Source organism: Labrus mixtus, chromosome 20 (genome assembly GCF_963584025.1).
Source record: "Labrus mixtus chromosome 20, fLabMix1.1, whole genome shotgun sequence".
Lineage (NCBI taxonomy): Eukaryota > Metazoa > Chordata > Actinopteri > Labriformes > Labridae > Labrus > Labrus mixtus.
The window spans coordinates 1,027,837-1,053,453 of NC_083631.1; the positions used below are offsets into that span (position 1 = coordinate 1,027,837).

At 38.4% G+C, this 25,617-nt stretch overlaps 2 protein-coding genes across 4 annotated transcripts; both read right to left on the bottom strand.

The window, feature by feature from the left end:
• Positions 1 to 300: 300 nt before the first annotated feature.
• Positions 301 to 17,367, bottom strand: wipi1 (WD repeat domain, phosphoinositide interacting 1). Of its 3 annotated transcripts, XM_061026205.1 has the most exons (14): positions 17,003 to 17,367; positions 13,084 to 13,166; positions 11,748 to 11,917; positions 10,492 to 10,588; positions 8,596 to 8,693; positions 5,062 to 5,154; positions 4,558 to 4,628; positions 3,984 to 4,091; positions 3,633 to 3,797; positions 3,318 to 3,425; positions 2,514 to 2,683; positions 2,018 to 2,118; positions 1,042 to 1,128; positions 301 to 879 (listed from the first exon to the last, which is right to left on the bottom strand). In XM_061026205.1, the coding sequence occupies exons 1-13, from the start codon at positions 17,119 to 17,121 to the stop codon at positions 1,078 to 1,080; spliced, it is 1,434 nt and encodes a 477-aa protein (XP_060882188.1). In that variant the 5' UTR covers positions 17,122 to 17,367; the 3' UTR covers positions 301 to 879; positions 1,042 to 1,077. The 3 variants fall into 3 exon arrangements, with proteins under 3 accessions (XP_060882188.1, XP_060882187.1, XP_060882189.1); XM_061026204.1 differs by having other exon boundaries at positions 301 to 1,128; XM_061026206.1 differs by having other exon boundaries at positions 301 to 1,128; positions 11,748 to 11,914; positions 17,003 to 17,366.
• Positions 17,368 to 18,885: 1,518 nt separating this feature from the next.
• zgc:86896 (uncharacterized protein LOC415190 homolog) lies at positions 18,886 to 25,369 on the bottom strand. Its single transcript, XM_061065706.1, has 10 exons — positions 25,228 to 25,369; positions 24,456 to 24,608; positions 23,647 to 23,751; positions 23,041 to 23,263; positions 22,704 to 22,811; positions 22,123 to 22,329; positions 21,430 to 21,505; positions 20,375 to 20,565; positions 19,739 to 19,829; positions 18,886 to 19,033 (listed from the first exon to the last, which is right to left on the bottom strand). Exons 2-10 carry the CDS (start codon positions 24,517 to 24,519, stop codon positions 19,028 to 19,030), a joined length of 1,071 nt encoding a protein of 356 aa, XP_060921689.1. The 5' UTR covers positions 24,520 to 24,608; positions 25,228 to 25,369; the 3' UTR covers positions 18,886 to 19,027.
• Positions 25,370 to 25,617: the final 248 nt, after the last annotated feature.

The following is a 25,617-nucleotide window of genomic DNA, read 5'->3' on the forward strand; positions in this document are numbered from 1 at the left end:
GAATCTCTGTGCATGGATAGATTTTTTGTCATTTTTGCTTGTTCATATTTTTGTCATTTTTAGCTCGCAAAAATGGTTTGTATACTAATTAACAGCCTAGATTGTTAAAGTATTTATTGATCACCGTGTACTGAAAGCCAAACACTTATGCAACATTTAGCATTCGAGAAAATCTCTCAGTGGCTGTAAAAGTTATGAAATGTTTCACCTTTGACCGACCTCATTTATGTAACCATAAACACCTGTGACCAATGACATTAATGAATGTAGGTGTAAGTCAAGAAGAATGGCAGCAAAAGAAACAAGTCAAAATCTGTATTTTGCATAGGTTCACTCTTAATCCACAGTATTAGTTTATTTTCTTTCATTTGTTTTGGTCTTGTGCTATTAGCAAAATATTTAACTACAAATCATAATGGGCACAATATAATACACTACATACATATGAAATATATCCATGAGGCATACACACAACATGTAAAACATGACAATACAGTTAAATACAAAAAAACTTAAAAACAGTTCCATTTTTTTGTATGTAAACTAAGTTATTAATGCTGAGAGAAATCAAATGTTGCTATGACAACGCAACTCATATAAAATATGTTTCAAGTAATAAAGCTATAAATATTGTGGTTAAGTTTCTGCTCCAGCATGCACCTCATACTTTGACCAAGCTTAAAGATAAACTCCCTCATTTATTTTCAGCAGCCAACTGTACAAGTTCTGAAATGTCCTAACAGTTCATTTGCTATTTTTAAACTCAACAGTTAGATCAGGGGAGATTCAGATGTACTGCTGGTGCTTTGACAAAATCAGAAATGTACCTTTAAACACTGTCATTATTCATCTTCAGGATTGTTCAGATTGTTCTTCTCTCTGAAAATAAAGGGCAATCCACGTTTTGCTCAGTGTATCCCATGCCAACTTGAAAGTTCATCAATGTATTTTCTTTCTAAATTAATAAATTACTTGGCACTCCAAGATACTTTTGGATACTTTTTTTTTTTTTTTTTTGCTGTTCATCTCATTTATCAGCACCTGTCTGTCTCTTAGTCCATCTGTCTTTTCACCCAATCACGAGCGCCGCGCCTTGCCATCTCCAGTCCCATCGCGGCACCAATTAATCTACCAAAACACACGAACAGACCCGTTAGATTTGTCCACCGAATTTTCAAAAGCAGCTCATGTCAACATTTCTGGTACAAAGATAATTGGGAGAAAAAAGTACAACCATTCAAAGCAAGCACAATCATTCAGGACATTTATTAGAATATGTGTGTGTTTGGATCTGTGTAGACAAAAAGCAAAGTTTCCTGGAAGGAAATAACAAGTACTTAATATAATGCTAACGCTAGCTAATCAAGGGTTTCATTTCTGTGTTACTATTGGTTGGTGACAATAAAAGTTAATGAAGTAAACTGTGAAAGAAGGTGGGCTACTTTCCCTTGAAACCCCTCTTGATTAATTTCGTTAATCTAAACACATGGTTAAGTTAGCATAACATGTGGGCAGAATGGCTAAACAAGTAGTAAGACCATAGTTTAAAACTACCAGAATTTCCATGTAATTTAAGGCACACCTGTAATATTATCCAGATATCCACAGTTTTCCCCACAATCCATATAGCAACATAGCTATGTAGTTGGGAACTGAACATTGCTAATAAAGAGGAAGTCTATATGACCTATGTTTTCCTTTCTGCAGATGGATAATTATTATCCTGCTACATAAGGGCCACATCACTTAGCTGCTTCACTAATGCCTAATATTTCACTTTTCAGACATGGAATGGTGATGATGAGTCATTAGTCTAACGATTTTGCTAGTTTTTGATACTTGCAAACCAATGTGATGCTGGGTAAAGTGAGCTAGTCGTTTCAATGAACCTCGCCGAAGAGTCAGTTTGTTTGCAAACTCAGTCTTTCTGTTTGCATGAATGCTCTGTCTTGCCTACAATAACCAAGACGAGCTAGCTAGTAGCTATAGCTGACAGTTAGCATTTCTGGGTGCTCACAGGAGGAAACTCGTTCTCGTCGTCCAGACACACAGGTCCAGCAGCAAACTCGTGTTCTGGAATGACTTCACCTTTCTTTGCCCCACCATCTTCAGAGTACCCTGGGTAGAAAGAGGAGAAGGGATCTGAACTCCAAATTACACAGGCAGATTTGAAGAAACTTCCTCAAAGAAAAAACAATGAGTGAGTAACCAGTTATAGTGTAGGATCCACTTGTTGGCAATGAAGACCTCAATTGACTAGTTAAATAATAACTCTCTCCATATTTGTCTTAGAAAATGAAGTAGTTCTTCTGAGACAAAGCCATCACTCATAACTGGCTTTGTCATCAAAACATCATAACTAAGACTTTTTAAAGGTTGTTTAGCTTCTGATTAGACTGAAAAGTTATTTCAGCAGCTTTGTTTGTAAAGAAAACCCTTCACATGAGTTTACTGTACCAACAGTAAAGTCAAATCCATCCTGATACAATGTGTATTTATCAGCAAACACTAACCAGTGAGGGTAGCGGTGACAGGACCAGAGGCAGGTAAGGCAGCAGTCGCAGCGTAGGACGGAAAGGCCTGTGTTGGCACTGTGACCTCTGACCCTTCTATCCCTGTTCCTTCATTGTGGTCATCATTATCATCATCATCATCATCATCATCATCATCATCGCCAAAAAGCCTAGAGAGAAGAAAGCAACATAATGTATGAAATTAACTTTACCCTTGACTTGAAGATTTCCCATAGCTCGCATAGCACTTAACAGCTTTTTGATTCAGTATTACAGACAACATAGCACACCATTACACTGAGTAATGAGCCATCTATATCTGGATATGGATGTTGTAGACAAATTCTATCCATTTGCAACCACACTGGTGAAGTCAGTGTCAACCCTGTGAGTCAGTAGGTATAGTGGGTCATCTGTAAATCACAGTAGTGGATGTCCAATCACCAGTTCCTCCTGTTCATTTGTCAAACTGTTCTTGAAAAAAAACCTTGACCCCAAAATTGACTCTTAACATTTGAGACATTTGTTGACCACACTCTATGAAATTATTTACATTGATCAAAACAATATTACATAAACCTTAGCAATATGAAGTCAATGTTGAAGGAGTATTATAAAACTGCTCTTACAAGTGCTTCCAAGATAGAAACTGGAAGACTATTCGACTGGAAAGAGCAATGTAATTTATAGTTGACCTTCCAATACTAGTTTTGGAGACTATGGGAAGCACATGGAAGCATGCATTCTGCAGACTCAGAGTTGAAGTGGTCCACCCCAATCCTGTAAAATGAGTTGTAGCCTAACCTGTGTTTGTGCGCCAACATGCACTCGCCTCCATCCAGTGGATCCACATTATAGATGAACAGCTGTCCATCAGCTGTTGCCACTAGCAGCCGCAGAAGCTTCTGGATTCTAAAACATCAGATTTTGTATATATTTAAGCTGTTTTAAATATATTTCTATCAATTAATTTACTTACACCCAACAGAGTGTTTGACTATTAAAATAACATTCTCCTTTAAAGAATCAATAAATAAAAACTGTTCAGTTAAAGTTAACACTTTAACAATGCAATGAGAAGGTGCATCTTCTGTTCATAAGACTTAAAGAGAAGCTCACATAGCAAGGGTGCAAACGTTCTTCTGGCAGGATGTGAGGAGGTGAACAGTGGCAAAGGCTCGGTCCTGGCTCATCATGCCGGATACCTGAGCAGGGAAGTAGCTGCTGGCTGCTGAGAACATCTTCCCAACGTAGGCTGTCCAGGTCGCAGCCTCGTCCTCTTCACTGCACACAAGATATAACAATTACCTCTAACAGAAGCTTATTACTTTTACTTTAGTACCAAGGCCTACAAAAATACAAGGCAAGTTGAAATTCATTGTCAAACTCTTTCAACATAACACCAAATTGGATCCAGGGCCACAGTTTCTTGCCACTTTATTAAAATCACTTGTTAGTTTGTTTTCATACCTGGGTCCAAGTTGCTCCAGTTTGAAGATATGTACTGTTTCTGTGTTGCTGGATGCACAGAGGAACTGGCCATCAGGGCTGAAGGATAAAGAGCGTATATTGACGTACCTGCAGAGACAGGGACAGACAAAATAAATATTAAGACACACATATACATTCTGACTTCAGCACACCAGTAACCTATTGTTTGTAAACTGCCTCTTTATCATGTAATGCTTTTATGACATGTGCTGCTGCCCTCTTGGCCAGGTCACCCTTGTGAAAGTGATCCTGATCTCAATGGGTTATTTACCTGGTTAAATAAAGTTTTTTTTTTTTTTAAGTTTCTCAACCAACACAGATCATGTGCCTTTGAACACAAACCAATCATCAGCATTAAAAGAGTCTCCAGGCAGAAGTGTATGCATTGAAATGTGCCTACAATGCAGCCCTCGTACAGTAGAATGACTCTGTATGTATTCCAAATCATTATCCAGGTTATTTAGAGAGGTTTGTCTTTTACTTTTGGTCTAACATTTGACTCTATATCTCTCTTGTAGAGGGCAGATTTTCTACGATATGTTAGTACTCTGACCTCTTCATGCCACGGCGGAACTCAAACAGACGCTGGCCCTCAGGAATTGAAAACACCCGGATAACAGTGCCCTGTAAGAAAGATAGTTTTACAAACATTTAGAAAAGCTACACGTTTTCTCACAGAGAATCAGTGCCAGCAACCTGAATACTCTTGTATCCAAGAATACTAATACTTAGAAGAAACAATGGAAGAACTAACATAAACTCAGTAACTGGCTTATAACCTACAAATGTCTTCATTTTGGCTCCAGGATAAAGCCTGAGGGAAAGTGTTCAAATAAGATGGTCTGCAGGAACATAAGAGTGCCAGGTATTTTCCTTATTTAATTTGAAAAGTTTGAATATTAAGGCCCAAGGGCACAATATATCTTAAAGATAGGAAGTCTAAAAAGCAATTATATTCATACTATGGAGAACTTGACATCATATAGAAAATGTAGCAGAAATTAAGCAATGGCTCTTTACTCTTTTATCATGAATTAAAGTGAAAGGTCGTTCTCACCCTCTCTGAGGCACTGGCAAGTTTGGTGGCCGAGGCGTTGAAGTTGAGAGCTGCCAGAGGACTGTCATGGGCTGGAATCATTGTCACTGTGTTCTGATCCCACACAAGAAAGACACAACAGACAGGAGGAAAGGGTGTTATTTCACTCTGTTATCAATTTTGTGCTGGTATGAAATATAGTCATTTGAAGTTTTCTTAGGATGTTTACACTTGTTATTAAGTTATTCATCTCGAGGATTGTTCAGATTGTTCTTCTCTCTGAAAATAAAGGGCAATCCACGTTTTGCTCAGTGTATGCCAGCTTGAAAAGTTCATCAATGTAGTTTCTTTCTAAATTAATAAATTACTTGGCACTCCAAGATACTTTTTTTTTTTTTGTTGTTCATCTCATTTATCAGCACCTGTCTGTCTCTTAGTCCATCTGTCTTTTCACTCAATCACGAGCGCCGTGCCTTGCCATCTCCAGTCCCATATAAAGTTAATATAGCTGAATATTATGCCTAATTGTGCTTAATTAGGTATAGAAATATCCTGCAGCTCATCTTTTAGATGACTGCGCTAGCTTTGCAGCTTTAGGAAGCTGTGAAAAGTCAATGCAGGTGTGCTTCATTCTATTTACCTGACCTCAGAGACAGGAAGTAACAAAGTAAGTGTTATTGGTATCTGCTGTCAAGTTTTTACCCTGAATATTTTTTTACCCAACATCTGTACTTTCTACTCCTGGCAATTTGAAACGGACTAGCTAGCTTGCATTTAGGGGAACTTGTGTTTTTTATTTGTATTTTGCATCATTGTGCAGCCTTTAAACATCAGGGTCCATTTTAACCTTAATGTAGGGTACAATAACACAAAGACAAGGCATGTAAATCAGGGCTTGTCACACATGGCTGACACAACATTACAAAAAAATGTGTAAAAGATGTATCAAAACCGAAGAAAAAAGAGGAAGTGAGCAGGAGGACTATAGCCCCAGAACATGGGGCGAGCGCACTAAGCTAACTGGCGCCCGTACCAAAGACTTTTTAAACCAAGTATGTGTTCTTCTTCTTGAGTTAGGAAGGTATACAATTTAGCCATCTTTGCCCAACTACATCAATAAACAATGCTTCTGCATGGGGTGACATGTTCAGTGGCCATTTGGAAGACTACAGCAAAAATAGATTGTATAAGAGAAGATGAAAAATTGACCCTTACTCAAATGACTCAATAACATTCTTCCTAAGAGTTTATTGTCTCAAATGCTAGTGTCAACTCTTATGACATGCATATGGTGTTTATTTTGTGAATTATGGTCCCATTTAGAGCTGAGAATATAGAGTATGTTTTGTTTAAGGCCTTGGTGACTTGTTATTGACAAGGTGCTATACCTGTGACCTGAAAAGGTATTCTCAAGAGATCTTTTGTACTAGAAGAAACTCTTGAGAAGAGATTGCTGTTCATTGTTTTAGTAATTAGGTCTTTTTTAAGTTTTTAGACTGCAAGCCAAAATTAGCATATCCGTTAATACATCACAGTTAGTGTGAAAAACAGATGCACATTACTAACTAGCTAGTGCTAGTATAACCTGATAACTTAGCGTTTGCTAACCACTCACTGCTCTATGTCTTGAGGCTTTAAAAAAGTTAGGCCACAAACTAATGGGTGATTCCACTGGGACAACTTCTTCTTGTCACATCAGTATCGTGTTTGGTATGGGTCTGAGCAACGTTACATTTCCGAAAAACAAATTCAAGCCATCTCCTTGTGAATAAAGTTAGGCACATTTGAATGCATACACTTCTGCCTGGAGACGTTTTTAATGCTCATGATTTGGTTGATCTGTGTTGGTTGAGATACTGATGTGCTGACAAGAAACTCATGAAGTCAGAATGTATATGTGTGTCTTAATATTTATTTTGTCTGTCCCTGTCTCTGCAGGTACGTCAATATACGCTCTTTATCCGAGTTAGTAAAGAAGAGCAGGAGGGGATTTAATCATGCTGGACTTTTGCTCGCTAACTCTTGCTGTGCTGCATGAAGCAACACAGAATGGAGGAAGCTGTTTTTCTTTCCAGCTGAGTTCTCACAAAAGCCAGCGTGGGGCAGAAATCAGTTGACATCTTCAGGTAAGAAGACACCAGAACTCAACTAAATCTGAGCAAAATGAATAACATATGGTTTAACTTGGAAACGGGGGAACAAGACTCCTGTCAGGAAAAAAACACAAACAGAAGAAACTGAGAAGTTCAAAGCTTGTATGTTTAAGAGGGATGAAGAGAGACGGGCACAACTGACTGTTCCAAAACACAACTTTCTATGTCTAATTACAGGGCTTTCTGTCCAGAGTAAAGAAGGCTCGCCTACATGTTATGAAGAAACTGATTACAACACAAGTGCTCAGTCAGTCGATCACATTTTTAAGATCTACATGGGTCCAAATAAGTCCATTGTGCCTTTGTGACACCAGTACCTCACAGGTAACCTCTCTGCAAGTGTTCCAATAGTGATCCAAGTCCCAAATGTTTCTCCCAGTTTGCTCTGTATTTGATGACACACTGAAACCTCAGCATCAATTCTCATACTGTGGCAAACCAGGGGAAACAGCCCATCAAGTCCAGCACATGGGGGAAGATCCCCAAGCTGGGGGAGGTGACAGATGGAGTGTTCGACCCAGTTGAGTTGCTGCAGCCTCTGGGCACATGGCATTGGGCCCATCAACTAATCGGAGCACAGTTTATTTAACCACCAAGCAGCATGGTGAGGACAACAGAGGCTCGTGCAGCAGGATTAAAAAGTGTCAAGCTGATAACCACCAAGAAACTGGGAGGCTGACTTTCTGAACAAACACTCAGGACTAAACAAAAAGATCATTGCTCTCCCTCTCTGCTTTGCCCACAGGACAGTGAAAAGCCTTGAACTGATAGGATACAGCTAGAGACCCTGGTGGGAATACATCTCAGTTTAAATTATATCCCAATCCCTTTTCCCCCAAATTCACATTAAAGACACTTCATGGTAATGATTTGATTGGTCTGGTGTCTCCTATTTTATTGTGAGCTCTTCTGCCATCCCTCAGGTTGCTACAATACTTACGTACAAAAAATAAACAAATTCACCAATACAAAAGATTCAAGTAACAAGATAAATATCTAGAAGTCCAAGTGATTTTACAAACAGACACCAGGGAAAGTGATATCAGGACAAACACTGTTACACTGATAAACATTTATAAAAACACAGAAAGAGGAGAAGATGACCTCAGATAAAACATTTTCAGAAAAATTACTGTTCCTCAAATATTCAAGCTTATACAGTGTTCAACTATTTAAAACTAAAATATATGTCAGTTAATGTAACATGAAAGTGCATATAAATGTTGGTTAAAACTTAATCAAATGAAGTCATCTGTAATAAAATAAACAAGTCATATGAAATATGTGTTAAATTATATTTTAAGTTAAACCATTTGTCATATTAAAAAAAGTTTACCTTGATTTAACAACATGTTTTAACAAGCTATGTTAGTATTTCTGTATGGTATGATAAGTCTCTTACCAAATGGTTAGCATCATACACTATGATCTCCCCAATAGTGGTGCTGCCGGGGTATGCCAGGTACGAGCTGGAATGGTTGATAGAAAGAGCACAAAGACCTGAAAGAGTGGGAAATGGGGAAAACGTAAATGTCAACTACTACCTGAAAAGTGTTTTAGATACTAACCTAAGCACTGCTAAAAACAGGTATGTTATCACTGGGTGCAAAATAAAAATGTATACTATAGAGCAAAGGCAATAATTTGCAAGCACTGTCTGAAAACTTGGTGACTGATGTAGCTAGTTGCTACATTAGCAAGACATTACTATACAGTATATTGGCCTTGCACAAGTACCAACACATCTGAGAAAGAGCAAAATGAATAACATATGGTTTAACTTGGAAACGGGGGAACAAGACTCCTGTCAGGAAAAAAAACACAAACAGAAGAAACTGAGAAGTTCAAAGCTTGTATGTTTAAGAGGGATGAAGAGAGACGGGCACAACTGACTGTTCCAAAACACAACTTTCTATGTCTAATTACAGGGCTTTCTGTCCAGAGTAAAGAAGGCTCGCCTACATGTTATGAAGAAACTGATTACAACACAAGTGCTCAGTCAGTCGATCACATTTTTAAGATCTACATGGGTCCAAATAAGTCCATTGTGCCTTTGTGACACCAGTACCTCACAGGTAACCTCTCTGCAAGTGTTCCAATAGTGATCCAAGTCCCAAATGTTTCTCCCAGTTTGCTCTGTATTTGATGACACACTGAAACCTCAGCATCAATTCTCATACTGTGGCAAACCAGGGGAAACAGCCCATCAAGTCCAGCACATGGGGGAAGATCCCCAAGCTGGGGGAGGTGACAGATGGAGTGTTCGACCCAGTTGAGTTGCTGCAGCCTTCTGCAGTGTTTGTAACACCACTGATTCATCGAGCAGAGCAGTCACAGACTGTGAACGAACACTGACATCACATTTTAGTTTGTTGAGTTTTTTTTCTTCCAATTTTTAAAAATGTTAATAACGTCATTCATTTCTGAGGAGAAATTTTTGGTTTTACATTGTGTTATTGAGAAACATCACACACATGCACAAACAGGATTTTATGGAGCAGTTTTGGGGGTTGTGCCTTGCTCAAGGGAACCTTCACAGTGTACGAAAGTGAACTGGCACTTCTTCATTAATCAGACCACAACCGGCGACCCTCCATTTCTTAACCTGAGTCTCTGCGAATTGAGCACCTGCTGTCCCATATACAGTAGTTAACTTTTTATCTTCTGATATCTATATACTCTTTCCCTTTTCTTAACAGCCAGACCTCATGCTCACCCTTTCTCCACAAGCCATATAGAACAACTCTTTCCATGTTACCATGCTTTGCTGTTCTCTAGCCTTGTCTTTTGGAAGTGTGTTGTTTATTTACCTGGACCTGTTTACAATAACCGGTTTGTCTGTCTGCCTACCCTACCTGACTATATCATAGAAAATCTGACCTCTATAAGAGAGGTATAGTCAATTTATAGAATGGCTATAAATAATGAAATTATCTGATTTGAATTTTCATTTCATTATATCTAGGTCAAACACAAATCTGCAAAGGAGATGCAAAGGAGCGGTTTTGATGTTGTGTTTTTCTTGTCCAAGGCATATTCAACAGATACAAATAAAGACACTGTAGTAATATTGCTGTTATAACTTTTCCAAAGAAACTCCTTCTCCAGCTTCATTATAACCAAAAGGGTCTATGCTCAAATCTCTGACATAAGGACCAATGTTTAAACCGTAATCATTCTTCATGAAATTGTCTCAGTCAGCTAAGCTAGCTATCACAACCCCAAACTGCGTGTTTTGTTTGTCTCGAGCACACTCGCCTTCCCAGTCTCTTCCAGTCTCTTACTGCTAATGTCTTACCTGAGGGATTGGAAGGAGTGTTGAGCAGAGTTTTGAGAAGCTTCATGTCTTTGATGTTGTGGATATAAATGGACTCTTCAAGGCACACCACAAGCCTCTGAAAGATACAGGGGAACCTCAGGTTATTGTATTCCAACGTGACCTCAGCATAGAGACAAGTAATTAAGTCCAACCACAATGGAGAAACACAATTCATCCCTTCCCATTTACTTTGTATAGCAAAGAAAAAACTAAACAAAGAAATGTTTAAGTCAGGAAAACATCACAATTGCTCTCCACCTTAGAACCTCAAAATTGACTAATATAAATTATGATAAACATTAATTTTCAGGAAGTTGTTGACTTTTCAAATATTTTTAGATTTTGCTATAGCATTCACAAGTCTCCTTATCTCTAAACTGTTATGTTACCAATGGGCCAGATAAGTGTGAGCCTAAATACACGTTGGACAGTTTTCCTTTTCTTCTTTTACAACATAATGATCTGTTGTGTGATCCAAATATCACCATGGGTGTGGTCTTTGCAGTCATGTTGAACTTCAACACTTTACACAAAATCTTCTTATCCCTTGTTCATACCAAAATGTTCCCAAACATTTCTACATCTCTTGGGGCGCTGGTGGCCTAGGTTAGTTGGGTTGCCCATGTACAGAGGCTGTTTTTCCACAAAGCGGTTCAAATCACGCCTGTAGCTCCTTTCCCGCATGTCATTCCCCTCTCTCTGGCTATCCCTCGAATAAAGGCATGAAAGGAAAAAGGCAAGAAATACTTCAAAAATTAAAAATCTACATCTCTAACCTACTAGGAGTAACATTTCAATCCAATTGGTTATGGTTACCTCACAAATATACATTTAATCCTTGTTATTATTGTTGAACAGTTGTAAACACTTAGTATAAAAATATACGCACATATCTACACTCGAGTAGACCTGAACAATTCAGAATTTTAGAGGTGGATACAGTCCATTTTTAGATAATTGTCCAGCATGCAGGCCAACATTTTGGCCGGAATGAAAGAGTGTTTGCAATAGGATTGTGCACCAATCTTGGACTGCTATGATAATCCACAAGTGCCAAGAAAATTTGGTACAGACAGTGCTGAGAGTATCAACTATGGAGTCGCAGCACTTTTTACTGGACAAACTATTTCTAAATGACCTCAAGCATTGTCTTCTTCATTATATGTTTGGTAAAAGGTATAAGGCAGGAACATGGAAATAAATGATGGCTTTGGCTGTGTAATGCGGTAGCTCACCTGTCTGTTGAGCTTGACAGCCAGGATCTTGTTGGGGTAGCTGTAGTTGCAGATCTCTGTCCCCTTCTTGAAGTGGTAGATGTTCATGCAATGTGGCATGTTGGTACTCACCACAACAACCAGACTGCTGGAGAACAGACGCTCCACAATGTAAACATCTGGAGTCTCTGCTAGAGGAGAGCAGCCAGCAGACAGAAAGGCAATTAAGAAGACGTCATTGTAATGTTGACTTCACCAAACTATCACTTACAGTCAAGAGACAGACATTTAACTACCACAAACCTCTCCTCAAGAGATCAGCAGACATTCTAACCTCTTGAACCCTGACTTTCATTTCAGTTTCAGGTCAGAAGAATCATCACAATGTGTGGCACTTTATTATTGAAAACAGCACAACTTGGTGAAGTTTTTCTAGCTACATGGTTTCATCACAGTGAAATATATTTTAATAATTAGAAATACAATCTATACACATTGTTCAAGACTGACAGATGTCTCCTTGAGTCTTTCAAAACAAAATGAATGTCTAAAAAGCCAAAAAGCACCATAAAGAACAAAGATTCTTTCCAACAGGTCAAACTAATGTCATACTGACATGACTACGCAGACTGCAGACAGAAAACAACCATTCTGTGGAAACTCTGTAGCTACATTTCAATTAAGCAGCAAACTCTGGGGCTGAAAATTATAGTTTCTCTTTTTAAGGTTGACTCCTAAAGCAACCCAACCCTCATCCCGCACTCCACAAACACTCACATTAATGCTCTGTGTATAGACTGTCATGAGATTTGATTTGATGAGTTGATGATATGTGCATGTATATTAAAAAAATATGTATTGGGTCTTCTTAACCCAAAAAAAACCCACTAAGCAGCTGATGTGACAAGTTTAAAATGGACCCAGGCAAGACAGCTGCTCATTGGTTCCATCCAAGAATGTCATGTTACTAAAACAAAAAACATCCCCCACTTTGAACCAATGGGTGATCCCTTGACTTTCCTGAAGGAAACTAAAGGTAGCTGAGGAGATGTGACGTTGCCTGGTAGCTCATCCTCATCAGATTGGTTATTCAGAGACAGAAGAGTGAATACAGCTGCTCAGTTTACACAAATGCATAAGGTTTCATCCTGTTTGTTATAATGATTGCAAAAATGGAACTCCATAAATCACCAGGTACACATGGATATAATTGACCACTAAATATCCAATCACTAAGCTCCCAGTAGCAAATGAAGAAAAGTTTAGTAAAAGGTCACAGTATGTTATACTGAAATGTAAGTCCCAACTAGTTTTCCCAAACTGATGGAAGATGTGAAATAAAAGAATCCATACTGACCACTCTCATGGATACAGTCCAGTTTTTCCACCATGGTCAAAGAAAACAGTTTATAGCCCGTCTTTGTGCCCAAAGCCAATGACCTGCAATACACAAACACACATAACATAAACCATCAGCAAAAATACAAAATAAAACAACAGGGTACGAATGCATCTATTTCCAATTTTGTTGCGGTATAACTGGACAAAAAGGGGAAACTTGGCATGATAAGATGTATATTTGGTGGGTTGCATTAACTTTCTCAACATCACTTTCCTGTTCTTTCCCATTAGGTGCCCTCTGGTGGGGGAAATTGTCATTTATAAAAGTGAAGTTAGGTTAACCTCCCACAACATATTAAAATGGTTTGACAAAAAGAAATATCTCATTGATCCATGTACAAAATATACAGTCTTTTACAGCGGAAGGAGTATATTTAATTGGCATGAAGATGCAGTTGGATAGATTGCAACAAGTGACCTATAATTTTGATCTTGATAAACAACACATAACTCCAAGAAGATGAAATAATTTAAAAAATATTCTTTGTTTCCTTTCTAAGACCGTTGTTACTGTTAATTGTTTTGAGATCTGTGTTTTTTTCAGAGTTCATTTTTTATGACAATTGTATTAACCTCTTCATTTGTAAGAGAAGTCTTTTTAATTTCTAGGAGAAGGAATTCAGATTTGTGAAAGGAAATTCCCCATCCAACTTCTTCGCAAACACAGTAAGTGTTCATTATTTCCAGGACATATCTATTTTTACATCAGTTATAAAGATTGAAGTTTAATAGTTTGCCAAACAGCTTTGAGCAGAAACAGCTGGTAGAAATGTCCTTGAAGGTTATACTTTTTATAATGTGAGTACACTTCAGGGCCTGTCATTTTCAGATTAAATGAAGGAAAAAACGTTTTTCTCGATTCTTCTTTCACAGGACTCTTTCTTTTTGTACATTTCTCTACTCCTATTTGAGAAAGAAAACTGTGTACTTTGCCATCTCTTAATAATTCTGTTTGTGAGGAAGAAAATTTGTTGTTCACATGTTGTCACTTCCTGTCATAAAAAAAAAAACATACAAAGATATTCCTAGCCAAATTTGAAACTCGAGGTATAAAAAGGGAATTATACTTGTGACTGGGTGATGTTGCAATGGCTTCATCAATTTCTTTTATATGGTCTGTGTGTGTGGCGTCTCATGATAATGAACAGGATCAACTGTCATGATATAGCATGGACAGTGAAGAAACATGGTATGATATAACATGATACAAAGTGAAACAACTGTGTGATGATAATAAACATGTTGTCTCTTTTTTGTCCAGTAGGTGGGATCAACACAATCACATAAGAAAGTCAAAATTGGGGTGGAGGTTAAAGACTGATCATCTATTGACATATGGTTTCAATTGGACACAAAAACATTGTGTGATGATTTCTTAATTGATGCATACCAAAAGAAAGAAATGCAGATATTTAAACAGTGACATTATTCTTTCAGCACCACTCACAATCATACATACTTTGTATTTCTTCCCTACTTTCACCATACCTGCCCATTTTATTAGATTTACAAAGGATGTGCGTGATTCATCTAATACTGTAGCATTGAAACATGTAATTACACCTTCATGAGACATCAGGTCCTTTTAACACCAGCACTTTTCTTAACGGCTACTTCTGCCTCTTTTCATGACCATGAGAGCATTCCTGTCCTGTCTCATCCTGTTTCTGAGCAGGAGAAAAACATGCAGAACTCCAGAGAAAATAAAGCATATTTTTACTGCACCATACAGACTGGGTTTCATGTGAAGCTTTCCTTCTGATATCCTCAGAATCTTTGACAATGACAAGTTTAATTCAATTCAAGGCAAGGTGTTAAAATCATAAGTGTGCATTCTTCTGCTGTATGAAAACAATTGCTACCACATTGGCTGAATATGAGTGTGTTAGATGAGGGCAAATAAGTACATGGCAAAACCATACAAAATATATCTCAATACAAACAACCCTTTCTTTCACAATATCCTGCTCTTATCTTTTGGATTACTCAGCACTTTAATGTTTTGTAAGTAGATCTGTGTGAAATGCTGTTTAGTGTGCATTGAGTGCTTGCTCAACATAAAGCAACTGTTGTGTTGCAGATAACCCACATACGCACATTCACAAACCAATGGCGTTTTGGATATCTCAAGAGAAGAAGGGCACTTGTATTATACCATGAAACATTGGATTGGTAGCTCCATGGCCCCTTTTGTAATGTAAACACAGAGTTTGCAGGAGTGCTGTCACAGCACTTAAAAGGCTGTGAGCAGACTTTCAGCAGGGAGTCTGCATGTTTTCAGACCTCAGTAGACTTTAATTGACAACTATTTATTGAAATACATACTAGACGTTGCAGTTTTGCACTGCAGTCTTACCCACCCATGGGATCGCAGGCAAAAAACTGCCTAATAAATATATGTAGAGCCCATGATATCAGCCATTGGTTCATGGGCAGCGTTTTTCGAGTCTCAAGTTTTTTTTTAATTTGGCCATCACCATGTTAGTTTCCTGGGTCCAGAGGTGACCATACCAACCAGAGTGAGGGATTGGCAAACACCTAGCAATGTTATGAGGTCTTGAGAGCAAATCCTTTAAGTAAAAACAGTTTTATGGCAAAAAAATAAATGCATTTTTTGAAAATGTATGAACCAAAAAAAAAGGGTTTGCAAACCACAGTTATGTTTGCAATTCAAAAAGGTTCATGCTGTAGGCAGGACCTAAGCTTTAACACCTAAGAAACGTCTGAGTGACAGAAAATGAGGGAAGGTTAAACAAAGTGTTCAGTCCTGGTAATATCAAACAAGAGGTAAAAAAAAACACACTGTTTGTCAGCCTGTATCTGCTAGCAGCTAAGTTAACTAACTGTAGCTACTTATTTAACAAAGGAATGTTGACCTCCCAAGCTATTACCATGCATAATATTGTGAATGTACCACATAGTATTTGTGTTGAATGAGCTTAGATTAAACGTGTGTCGTGTTTTATTGTCTGATCAGCCTGTAGCCAGCTTTGATAATGTCAGTCACTTTCTTGACTTTAGTTGTCACCAATGCTGAGCTGTCTCATCCCAATGCACCATGGTATGGGCATTCATTTGCAGATGAAAACAACAGATCTGTCTGGAGTGATGAAAAAAACGGTAAAATCTCTTGTGTTGGACATGAAAAAAATGTTGTATGTTCTGAATATTTTCCACATTATTTTTTTTTACCATTTGAGTGTTGGTGCTCATTCTACCACTTCATTTTTTCTTGTTCCATATACTTGATAGAGCATTGACTTATAGCCGACTTCTTGAAAACAGTTTTAGAGTCTGCAAGGTCAAGTCCTTTTGACCCTACACTGCACAGATCTCCTCAGAAAGGTGCAACACATCATGGAGGCTAAAAGGCAGCATGGGCACATGATGTTTACAAGACAAGCAAGTGATTACAGGTAGACAGCTAACTAAACAGATAGCAGCTACCCATTCCAATAACACACCGGTATACTAAAACAATACACATGCACTACAATGTTGCTATTACTAACAGAGCCCAATAAAAAGGGTAGCCTGTTTAGTGTAGTTACGATCCAGCCCAAAACTTTTAGATTTTCAAGTTTTGTAAAGGTGATTACATTTTAATGACACATTTAGCCTATTTCACTTACAATTAAATACTTTTAGAGTGCAAAGTTTAAAGTTCTGCTTCCGAACCGATTGTGTTAGAAAAACAGAAAAAACGTGACAGCAAGTGATCCTTCGATTTCTGAGGCTTAATGTAATGTAGGGTGTGGGTTATTTGTGTGCAGCCTAACTATTTTTAACTGCATAGCCTACGATCTGTCAAGTTCGAGTTCACTCAGAATGAGTCCTCTCAGACTCATACGATCTGAATCTGTTTGCGGCCTTACGTGGAGTCTTGGTTGAAAGAGGCACAGCCAAACGGGAGCCCAGATCCATCCGGTCCACCAGGCCCACCAGCACACTCTCCGGTCTCCATCCCGATTCCCAGCGACCTCCTATCCTCCATCCGCCCTGGATTGGAGGCCTGGGATCGGCTGCACCTCTTCGCTCGATGTCGGCGGAAGACGGCTCCAATTTGAAAGAAATGTGAACCGTTTGTGTTGTGTGGGAAAAAGGAGCGCTCGACACGGAGCCGGGAGGTTTCTGTGTTAGAAATGAACTCAAATTCCGTTTCAGTTTGGTTATTATAGTGGTCGGTTAGGCTACCTAGAGCCCGGAGGAAAAGAAGGGGAAAAGAAGCAAAACAAGAACAGCTGACAGCACGACGTCAAATGTTCGCCTCTTACGATTGGTTGGTAGTGAAACCATGTTGTCGCTGGCTTCTATTTTCGTTGGTCGGCTTGTCATTCCTGTGTTTTAATTGGCTGTAAGGGCAGAGTGGGCTTTGTTTGTGTCCGTCCATTCATGTGGTGGATATTTGTCGAAAAAAATCAAAGGAGCAGGAAGGAGTTTTATTTTCCTCCAAAATTGTATGGGCTGAACGAAATGGACATGATTTGTTCAATGGAAGACCATAAAACAGGAAACAGGCAGTGTAATCACAATCCAATTGAAGCTGATTCTGAAAACACTAACTCAAATAGTCCAAATCTCTCGTAAAACATAAAACAACTCGCCTATGAACAGTTAATAAATGGCATGTTACATAATCTTGGATGTTAAAGCCTAGCCTATATAATTCGACAATTTTCGAAGAGAAGAAAGTAATGCAGCAAGTACTAAATACATTGATAAAATAATATTAATAGGCATACATGTAGGCTATTGTTTGTAAGTATGTAACATTTTAATAAATAAATAATATAATACGTGTATTACACCTAGTCTACATGTATTTTTAATTGCTCAGTTTGATTTGGATACTTATTTTCATCTTTGATGGAATCCAACACAGCTTGAAGGCTGATAATAATGTCATTCATATAAACAGGCTATTCTTGCCAATTTGTTGGTGAAAAATGGTTCCAATTGTATGTTTACTTCTGCAAATCGGTGATATGCATGTCAACTGTTTTTATTCATGTAAATGCATTTATCTTATTTTGAAGGTCTTTATTCCCTACATTAGCCACCAACATCCTTTTTTATCAATCTCATTCATAGCAACTGCCAGAAAGACTGTGAGTGTTCTTTTTCCATCAGGGCTAATGCATTTTCTATTTGGACAAAAAATGACGGAGGAGACCAGGAGGAGACAGAGATTGCTGCCTTGCTCTTGGTCTCTGTAATGCCATGTAATAACAAGACTTTAATGTTAAAACAGGCACATGTTCTTACAACACACTCCACCTATCTCTCTTTCACTAAAACAGACTCACCCTATCAAAAGTCTATACCCATGTTGTCAATTTCAACAAATATTTATCACTTAATTATCAGTGATTTATTCATTAGAAATCTACGAGTTGTTACATCTGTTCTCTGCAAAATAAAGTGACTCTTGTTGCTTCCCAGAGAGGGAATGTAGCTATTAGCTAACCAGCTGTTTCTGGTTTTAAAGGATTTCTCCTGAACAAAAAGGCATATTTCTGTAGCGATCCTTTCTGTCTTTCTGGCAAAAACAAGCACTTTTATCACGTGCACATTAAAGCACATTTTCCTGTTTTACATGTTGCAGTGATAAAGCCAACTTAGTTGCTGCTGGCTAAAGTTGATCATAATGAGCCAAATCAATATCTTTGAACATATTTGTCATTTGGACCCCCACATTTTTTGATACAAGTGTTGTTACAAAAGGAACAATAAGAAAAAACTACAGGGACAAACCACATTATGCAGTAGTAGTTTTATTGACCATTGTTTAACAGTTAATCATAAAGTCCATCTTCATGTCCAGGAATCTACTGGCAGGTATTTTCCACTGAAGAGTGGTTGAAGTGTGGGTCACCCCCGCTGTGACAACCGGTTGTTTCTTAATGCTGAAAAACAACAGCACAAAATGTTAGAATTGATCCTCCACAGTTATTGATATTTTGAAGAAAGATAACAAATGATGTAGCTGATAGCTGAGATTGGTTACCCTGTAGACATTAACAGAGTCAGTGCCTCGTTCAGAAAGTCATCAACATGAAAAAGTCTGCAACATTTTGGCTAACATGAGTAACTATTGGATTAACCTGACTCATAAACCACAATTATTCACCCGCCACAAGTCTATTTTTCTGCATCCATGTGTTTTCTGGTATGTTGCTACATATTCTGAAATATGGATTTTTTTGAACGTTTTTTAGTGTGCTGTGAAATGTTTTCATGTGTGTTCTTTTATGTTCTGAACCATTACAGTTCTTCCTGAGGTATTGTGTTTCCTGAAAAGTTGCTGTGTATTCTAAAAATGTGTTTAATTATCTATTTATTTATTCATTAAAATGTTGTTGTGATTTGGTCAATTCCAATGTGTTTTTGTCATTGTTTTTTTTTTTTTTTACTTTTAGGGCCACCTTGAAAAACTAATTACTATGATAGCTACATGAGTTTGCAGATTATTTCCTGTCAATTACAGCCAATCATATCAAAATACCACAAGGGTCAATGTCTATGATGACATTCATACTGGAAAGTCGTAATCATTTCAGTGAATGTAAAACAACTTAACCTAGCTCATTTTTTGGTATACAAGGCACTACCTTAAAATCCCACATCACCATGGCTCCATCCAGACCAACACTGCTGTATTTCTCCACTTTGGCTTTCTCTCCAGCTACAACACACAGCTGCCTACAGGACACAACAAAACACATGTGTTTAAGGTTAACAAAAAACGTTTCCCTCTTGTTTTTCTGTCAGTATCACCTCATCGGCTAGTCCCATACAACACAAACACACATTTCAAATATGACCACCAGAGGGAGCACTGTCTATTGCCAGTGCAGTGTGTTTACATACAGTTACATGAATACAGAAGAATGCTGATAGTTCTTAGAGGAAAGTGAGCTATACAGCTTTAACACATTATTATTAGGGCTGAAAGAAAGAGACACACAACCAATCTCAGCAGACTGACATTTAAACGCCATTTAGAGACACCATATATCTTTACTTTCATGTCTTTGGACTGGTGGAAAAAGCCACAATAACTGAACAGAGAGAGATTAGGAATGACATGCAAATAAGCAAAGCAGGAGCTCTGTGTTTAATGATCTTAACCACTACAGGTTCCCAGAGCTGTACCTACACATTCAGTCTGAAATCTGACAGCACATATTTGAGTGAGTCTGCTTAAATTAGCATTTGAATGTCCTCGGTATAGCAATGGCCCTTACGTGATGCTGTTCTGGTGAATGGTACCAAGCTCATCACTGTCTTCTTCAATGGCTCTCTTGTCCAGGTTGCGGAAGTGTTGCATGGCTGACATGCTGGTCTTGGAGCTCTGCTTGGGGATGTCTAGCTTCTTGACAAACTCTAGAGCACCTGGACCCTTGTAGGTAAACTGGATAGGGCAACAGTCATGGCCCTGACCAGAAATAGTTTCAACAAAAGTACAAAGTTATATAGATATTCATGATTAAATATACATTTGTCTTCAAAATGTTGCAGTTTGAAAATTCCAGCTAACATCACCGCTTGGAAGACTGCATGACCCAGAGATTCTGCGTCAGGGTTGGAAATTAGCATCCCTCACTGCAAAAAAACACCCATATTTGGCGGGGGTGACAGGAGTTAATTTCCAACCCTGACACAGAATCTCTGGGTCATGCAGTCTTCCGAGCGATGATGTTAGCTGGAAATTTGCTCAACCTGGCGGGTAAATAAAAGTAGGTCTCTAAGACTCTCCACATATAGGCCAAGCTCAAATACTTTTAATACACATGTGATCTGCTCTCAGTCGAGCCTTTGAGGACGTGGCTGTATTAGAAAACTCTTGCCAGCCTAATAATAAACTAAAATAACTAAAATAAACATGATGTTGAGCGTGACAAAGATCATGTCAGTATTTTCTGTACTAGTTGAAACATTTCTTGATTACTGTAAGCCTTGATTTGACATTATACGTCCTTAAAAAATTAAGGTATAGTTTTTTTTTAAATTATTCACCAGTCACAGTGGCAGGTAGGCATAAAAGTTCATTTCTAACCCTGTGTCTGTGTACAGAATTTAAAGGGGCAATGTGTCTGTGCATGTGCTGTGCTAAGTTCAAATCCAATTTTCAAAAATGTTTGCATTATGAGAGACTCATACTGATATAATCTGTTAATAGAAGTGTTCATTCGCTTAGCAGATAATTTCATGCTTGAGGTTGAAAGGACCCACACACACACACACACACACACACACACACACACACACACACACACACACACTGATAGTAGGTAGTTACCGCTGCAACGATCTCAGAGGGGCTGACATAGAGCACGCTGAGCAGTGGCAGATAGTTAGTGGTCAGCTGGGTAACTCTGGGTGGAGAAGAATTAGAAAGATGTTGGTGGTATAATGTTAAAAGGCATCCGTTGAATTAAGTACAAAAAACATATGGATCAAGAGGTTCAACCAGGGAAAAACAACGACAGATTTAAAAAAAAGCAGATAGGCTGACTTAAAACTTCCAAGGTGGAAATAAAAATAAGAGGGAAAGATGTTTACATTTATGTATTTGTAAAATACACTTTCTGAAAATGAAAGCTGGTAACGGTAACTCTGGAGAAAATAGTAAAAATATGATAGATGCATTGTATCCAAATTAAAAATGACACTCCACCCAACACATAAACAATCCTCCTCAGTACTGGTGTCGCAGAATTCAACAAGAAAAGGTTGGATAGAGAAAATGTAGCAGACTGTCATCATCGCTAACTGTAAACATCTACCTTTCTTTGCCAGTCAGATACTGGATTATTTTTCTTTATGTTGTCAGCGCATTTGTTTTATTGATTGCTTAAAGAGAATTTAATCAAGAATGACTAAAATAGCTTTTGAAATTGCCTATACCCTGGTTAGAAAAGTCATATTTCATCTCAGTTTTAGCTGAATATTACTGATCATACTGATGTGGTTTTACTGCTGAAGCACTCACTCCTTTCCTTGGGTGGCATCAGACACACCGATGCTGCTGTTGTGAGCCACCCAGGCCAGCTGGTCTCCGCTGGGGGAGAAGGAGACGCTATGCACCCAGCCTCCACAGTCCTTATGCTCCAGCAGCACCTCTCCAAAAGGCATCTTGGCCCCCCAGGCAGTGGGTCCAGGCTTGTCTTCGATGTCCTTAATGTAAGCTGAGAAAACCCTTAGAAAAAAAAGCATGAAAACATCTAGTTTAAGCATTTGGCACAACATTGGTTTGATATTTGCGAAAACAAAGTCTATTTATTTATATTCCTTTGTAACTATTTTGAACCGTCCTCTTCTTCCAGAGTCTGACTTGTTTCGTCATTTCATACAAAACTTTTTAGTTCCAATAAGGGATGGTAATAGTAGAAATATATAAAGATATGGTACTTTTAAACTTTCTCTCTTCAAAATAATTCCAATGTGCAGTGATGTAGTTTCCTATTTGCAGTTAGTTTTCTTGCTATCTGTGTTTTTTTTTCTAACTGTTTCTAAAACCAAGACTCCACTCTGAGTTCCATCTATCTATCACTATTTTGTTAGTTTCCTCACCTGCAATTAAAGTCTGCAGACCCAGCTGCTAGAAGGATATTGTTGGGGTGCCAGTCCAGGCTCAGGACTGTGGAACGAATAGACTTCTTGATGTGTTTACTCAGCCACCTGAAAGGAAAAAAGAATAGTACAAAGCTGCATTTGAATGTGCTCTGCAACTGTGATAAAGGTCAATGTATGTGTTTTAGATTTTTAGAGTAGTGTGTTGACTTATTCATGGACATCCTTACCTCTGTCACTCTGGAGGTGAAAAAGTCTTTGCCTTTCAAAAGTCAGTGTCAGTTGAATTTCTATTCACTTCGACTCAATAGTTTTGATTTGATCATTAATAGCTTACCAGTCATTCTCCTTCTCAAAGTAGCAGACAGAGATAATGCTAGCTCCACTTCCCAAGGCAAACTTGTTCTCTAGTGGCGACCACTTCACACAGCTGGCTGCACGGTTGATGCGCACCAGGACCAAGGTGGGCTTCCATGTGCCATCCTTCAGAGTCCACACGTAGGCGTTACGGTCAGAGGCACAAGTCACTATGCGGTTGGTTTCTGGGGCCCAATCGATGCCTGTGGAAGTTATTGTGAAGCTATCATCAAATATCAAAGGATCCGTAAAAGATGACATGCTTCCAAGTGGACACATTTTTCACTGTTGCTGTCAATAAATATATTTTACATGAGATGTAACCACTTTCACTAATAGTGACAAATCCAAAAAAGAGATGCTTGTTTTAAGTTATGATGTCAAAACCACCAACTAAAGGATTTAGGTTGACACATCAGGGTCATTTGAACTTTGAGGGTTTTACAGTAGATCATTTGAACTTTTTTTATAGTATAATGTAAAAGCTTTATATTACATTAAAACAATGGTTGACATCAAAGTGGTGACACACACTTGCATCCCACCTCTATTCCAGTAACTGTTGGCTGATCTTAAGTTCACATACCTGTGATTCGTCCACTGTGCTCAGTCAGCTCATGGATCTTGACCCACTCTTTGCCTTTCTTCTCATAGATGTTCGCCACATTGTTGTTAGGACTCACTGCAATCTCTGTAGAAAAATGTGTGTGCCCAAAAGCAATTCACTGTAACAAATACTATACATTGAATACATTATATTTGGTTTTAATTACATTTTTGGAAATAATAATAATGTCATTTTTACGTCTGAGCGTTTCGTTGACTGATTACTGTGTTGGACTGAGAAGGTATTTCCACCACAGTAAAACAAAGAAAACAAAAACTTGCTTTGAGTATCGGTTAGTTGGCGTGACAGAGCTGCTAGCAAGGCTATAGACTGATGTTTATATATTTTTACTTGACCAAGTCTTCAACCTGCAGTACTAACTGACAGCTGTCTTTGATTATGGAATCCTGAAGAGTTAGCCCTGATTTATAAAAGGAAGGCATGCACTCTACTGCTTAACAATAACTGTAGTGTCAGGATTATAAACAGCTGTGGAATCCTGCAAGTAAAGGTTGGTCCCATGCTGAAGAAAGGCACTTAATGTCCATTTCCTGTATCGATAATCAAATTCCCTAATGCTGTCTATAATGCCGCTCTAATGCTTCAGAGGAGGGAGAAAATGTATCTGCAGTCTGGATTGAAATTCAGCCTTTATCGAACCCATATAGGAAAGAATAGAGGAATGCTTTATTATTATTACTTACTTATTACTGCCAATATGTAAACAAAGGTATTTGTTACATGAAAAGGAAATGTTGCTAGGTGGTTTTGTTTGCTGGTTCACTTACGGGACCTGTCTTTGTTCCAGGTGTGGCAGGAGAGCGGCTCCAGGCCAAAACTGTAGAGTGACATGCCTGAACAGAGGCTGACAAGGCCGCTGGAATGTAGCTGTAGTCACGGCTATGTGCTGCTGCAGGTCTCAGAATGAGATCAGGGATTGACTGTGTGGAGAAACACACATTTTAAAAGTTGACACGGCAATATGTGGGTTTGAGTTGAAAGATAGAAACAATGACTTATACAGTTTATTGCTCTATTATATCATTATAAATGCCCTAATTAAGTGAACCTTGCACCAGATATACTGTATGTAACTTGCTGTGACTTGGGATCATTGTCTGAAGAAAGTGTGTGGCCATGATCTCCACAACTCTTCCTTTAACTCATTGTTAGCTACATAAGTAAATAGAAGATAAGAGCATACCTTTATCAGGTGTGGTCTAACTGCACAAACTTGCTTGAACTGTTTCTTCTGTATTTTCTCCCTCTCTTGATAACCTTGTCCTTATCTTGAGTCTTTTGATACAGTGGTGTTGTTTTCTTATTTCTACTTTATAATCGAACAGAAGGAGAGGTGTTACTACTTCTTAACAGAAGAAAGCAAAAATAATAACTGAGAGGAAACATACATTGGATAAGAAGGAGTATCATGTTTGTAATGGAATAGTACGTTTCTAAATAGCTGAAGTTGGAAAGCAGAAACCAGTTTTACCAGTAACTAAACATTCAGTAGGCTGACTGGGTGTGATAAAAACAGCAGCAGCTGAGTTTAATTCTTACCTTTGCTGTATTATTTAGGTCAAGTTTGATTGGAGGTGGTGGTGAGAGGTGCAGGGATGTATCCGTGGACTCTGGGCAGTCAACACGAATGGAGCTGTGCAGTCGGACTGGGCTGAAGGAAGTGGCTGTGGTATTACTGAAATGAGAGACAGAAAGGTGGGTGTGTCTGCTAGGCTGTTAAGCAGGCATATCCTTTGAGCAAGTTTGTTATGAGCCACATCTCATTGGCTTTCATTGTGGGGGCAATCACCACTAATGTAAATACGAATTCACACAAAAACAACCAGGTCAAAACACCCAAATTGTAATAGCTTGAGAGAGCATGTCTTCCATCAAGACACTGGAAGTAGTGAGTTTCTGTTTGCTTTCAGTCATGTATCTACTGTATTT

Excerpts from the sequence above, each read along its gene's own strand:
- wipi1 (XM_061026205.1), bottom strand. The coding sequence starts at position 17,121 with ATGGAGGATAGGAGGTCGCTGGGAATCGGGATGGAGACCGGAGAGTGT. Across the intron at positions 5,155-8,595 it reads TGTATGATGCTAACCATTTG|AACACAGTGACAATGATTCC; the intron begins GTAAGAGACTTA and ends GTGTGGGATCAG. Across the intron at positions 1,129-2,017 it reads ACGAGAACGAGTTTCCTCCT|ATTAATTGGTGCCGCGATGG; the intron begins GTGAGCACCCAG and ends GTGTTTTGGTAG.
- zgc:86896 (XM_061065706.1), bottom strand. The coding sequence starts at position 24,519 with ATGTCACTCTACAGTTTTGGCCTGGAGCCGCTCTCCTGCCACACCTGG. Across the intron at positions 23,752-24,455 it reads CTGGAACAAAGACAGGTCCC|AGATTGCAGTGAGTCCTAAC; the intron begins GTAAGTGAACCA and ends ATTTTTCTACAG. Across the intron at positions 21,506-22,122 it reads GATGCCACCCAAGGAAAGGA|AGTTACCCAGCTGACCACTA; the intron begins GTGAGTGCTTCA and ends TTCTCCACCCAG.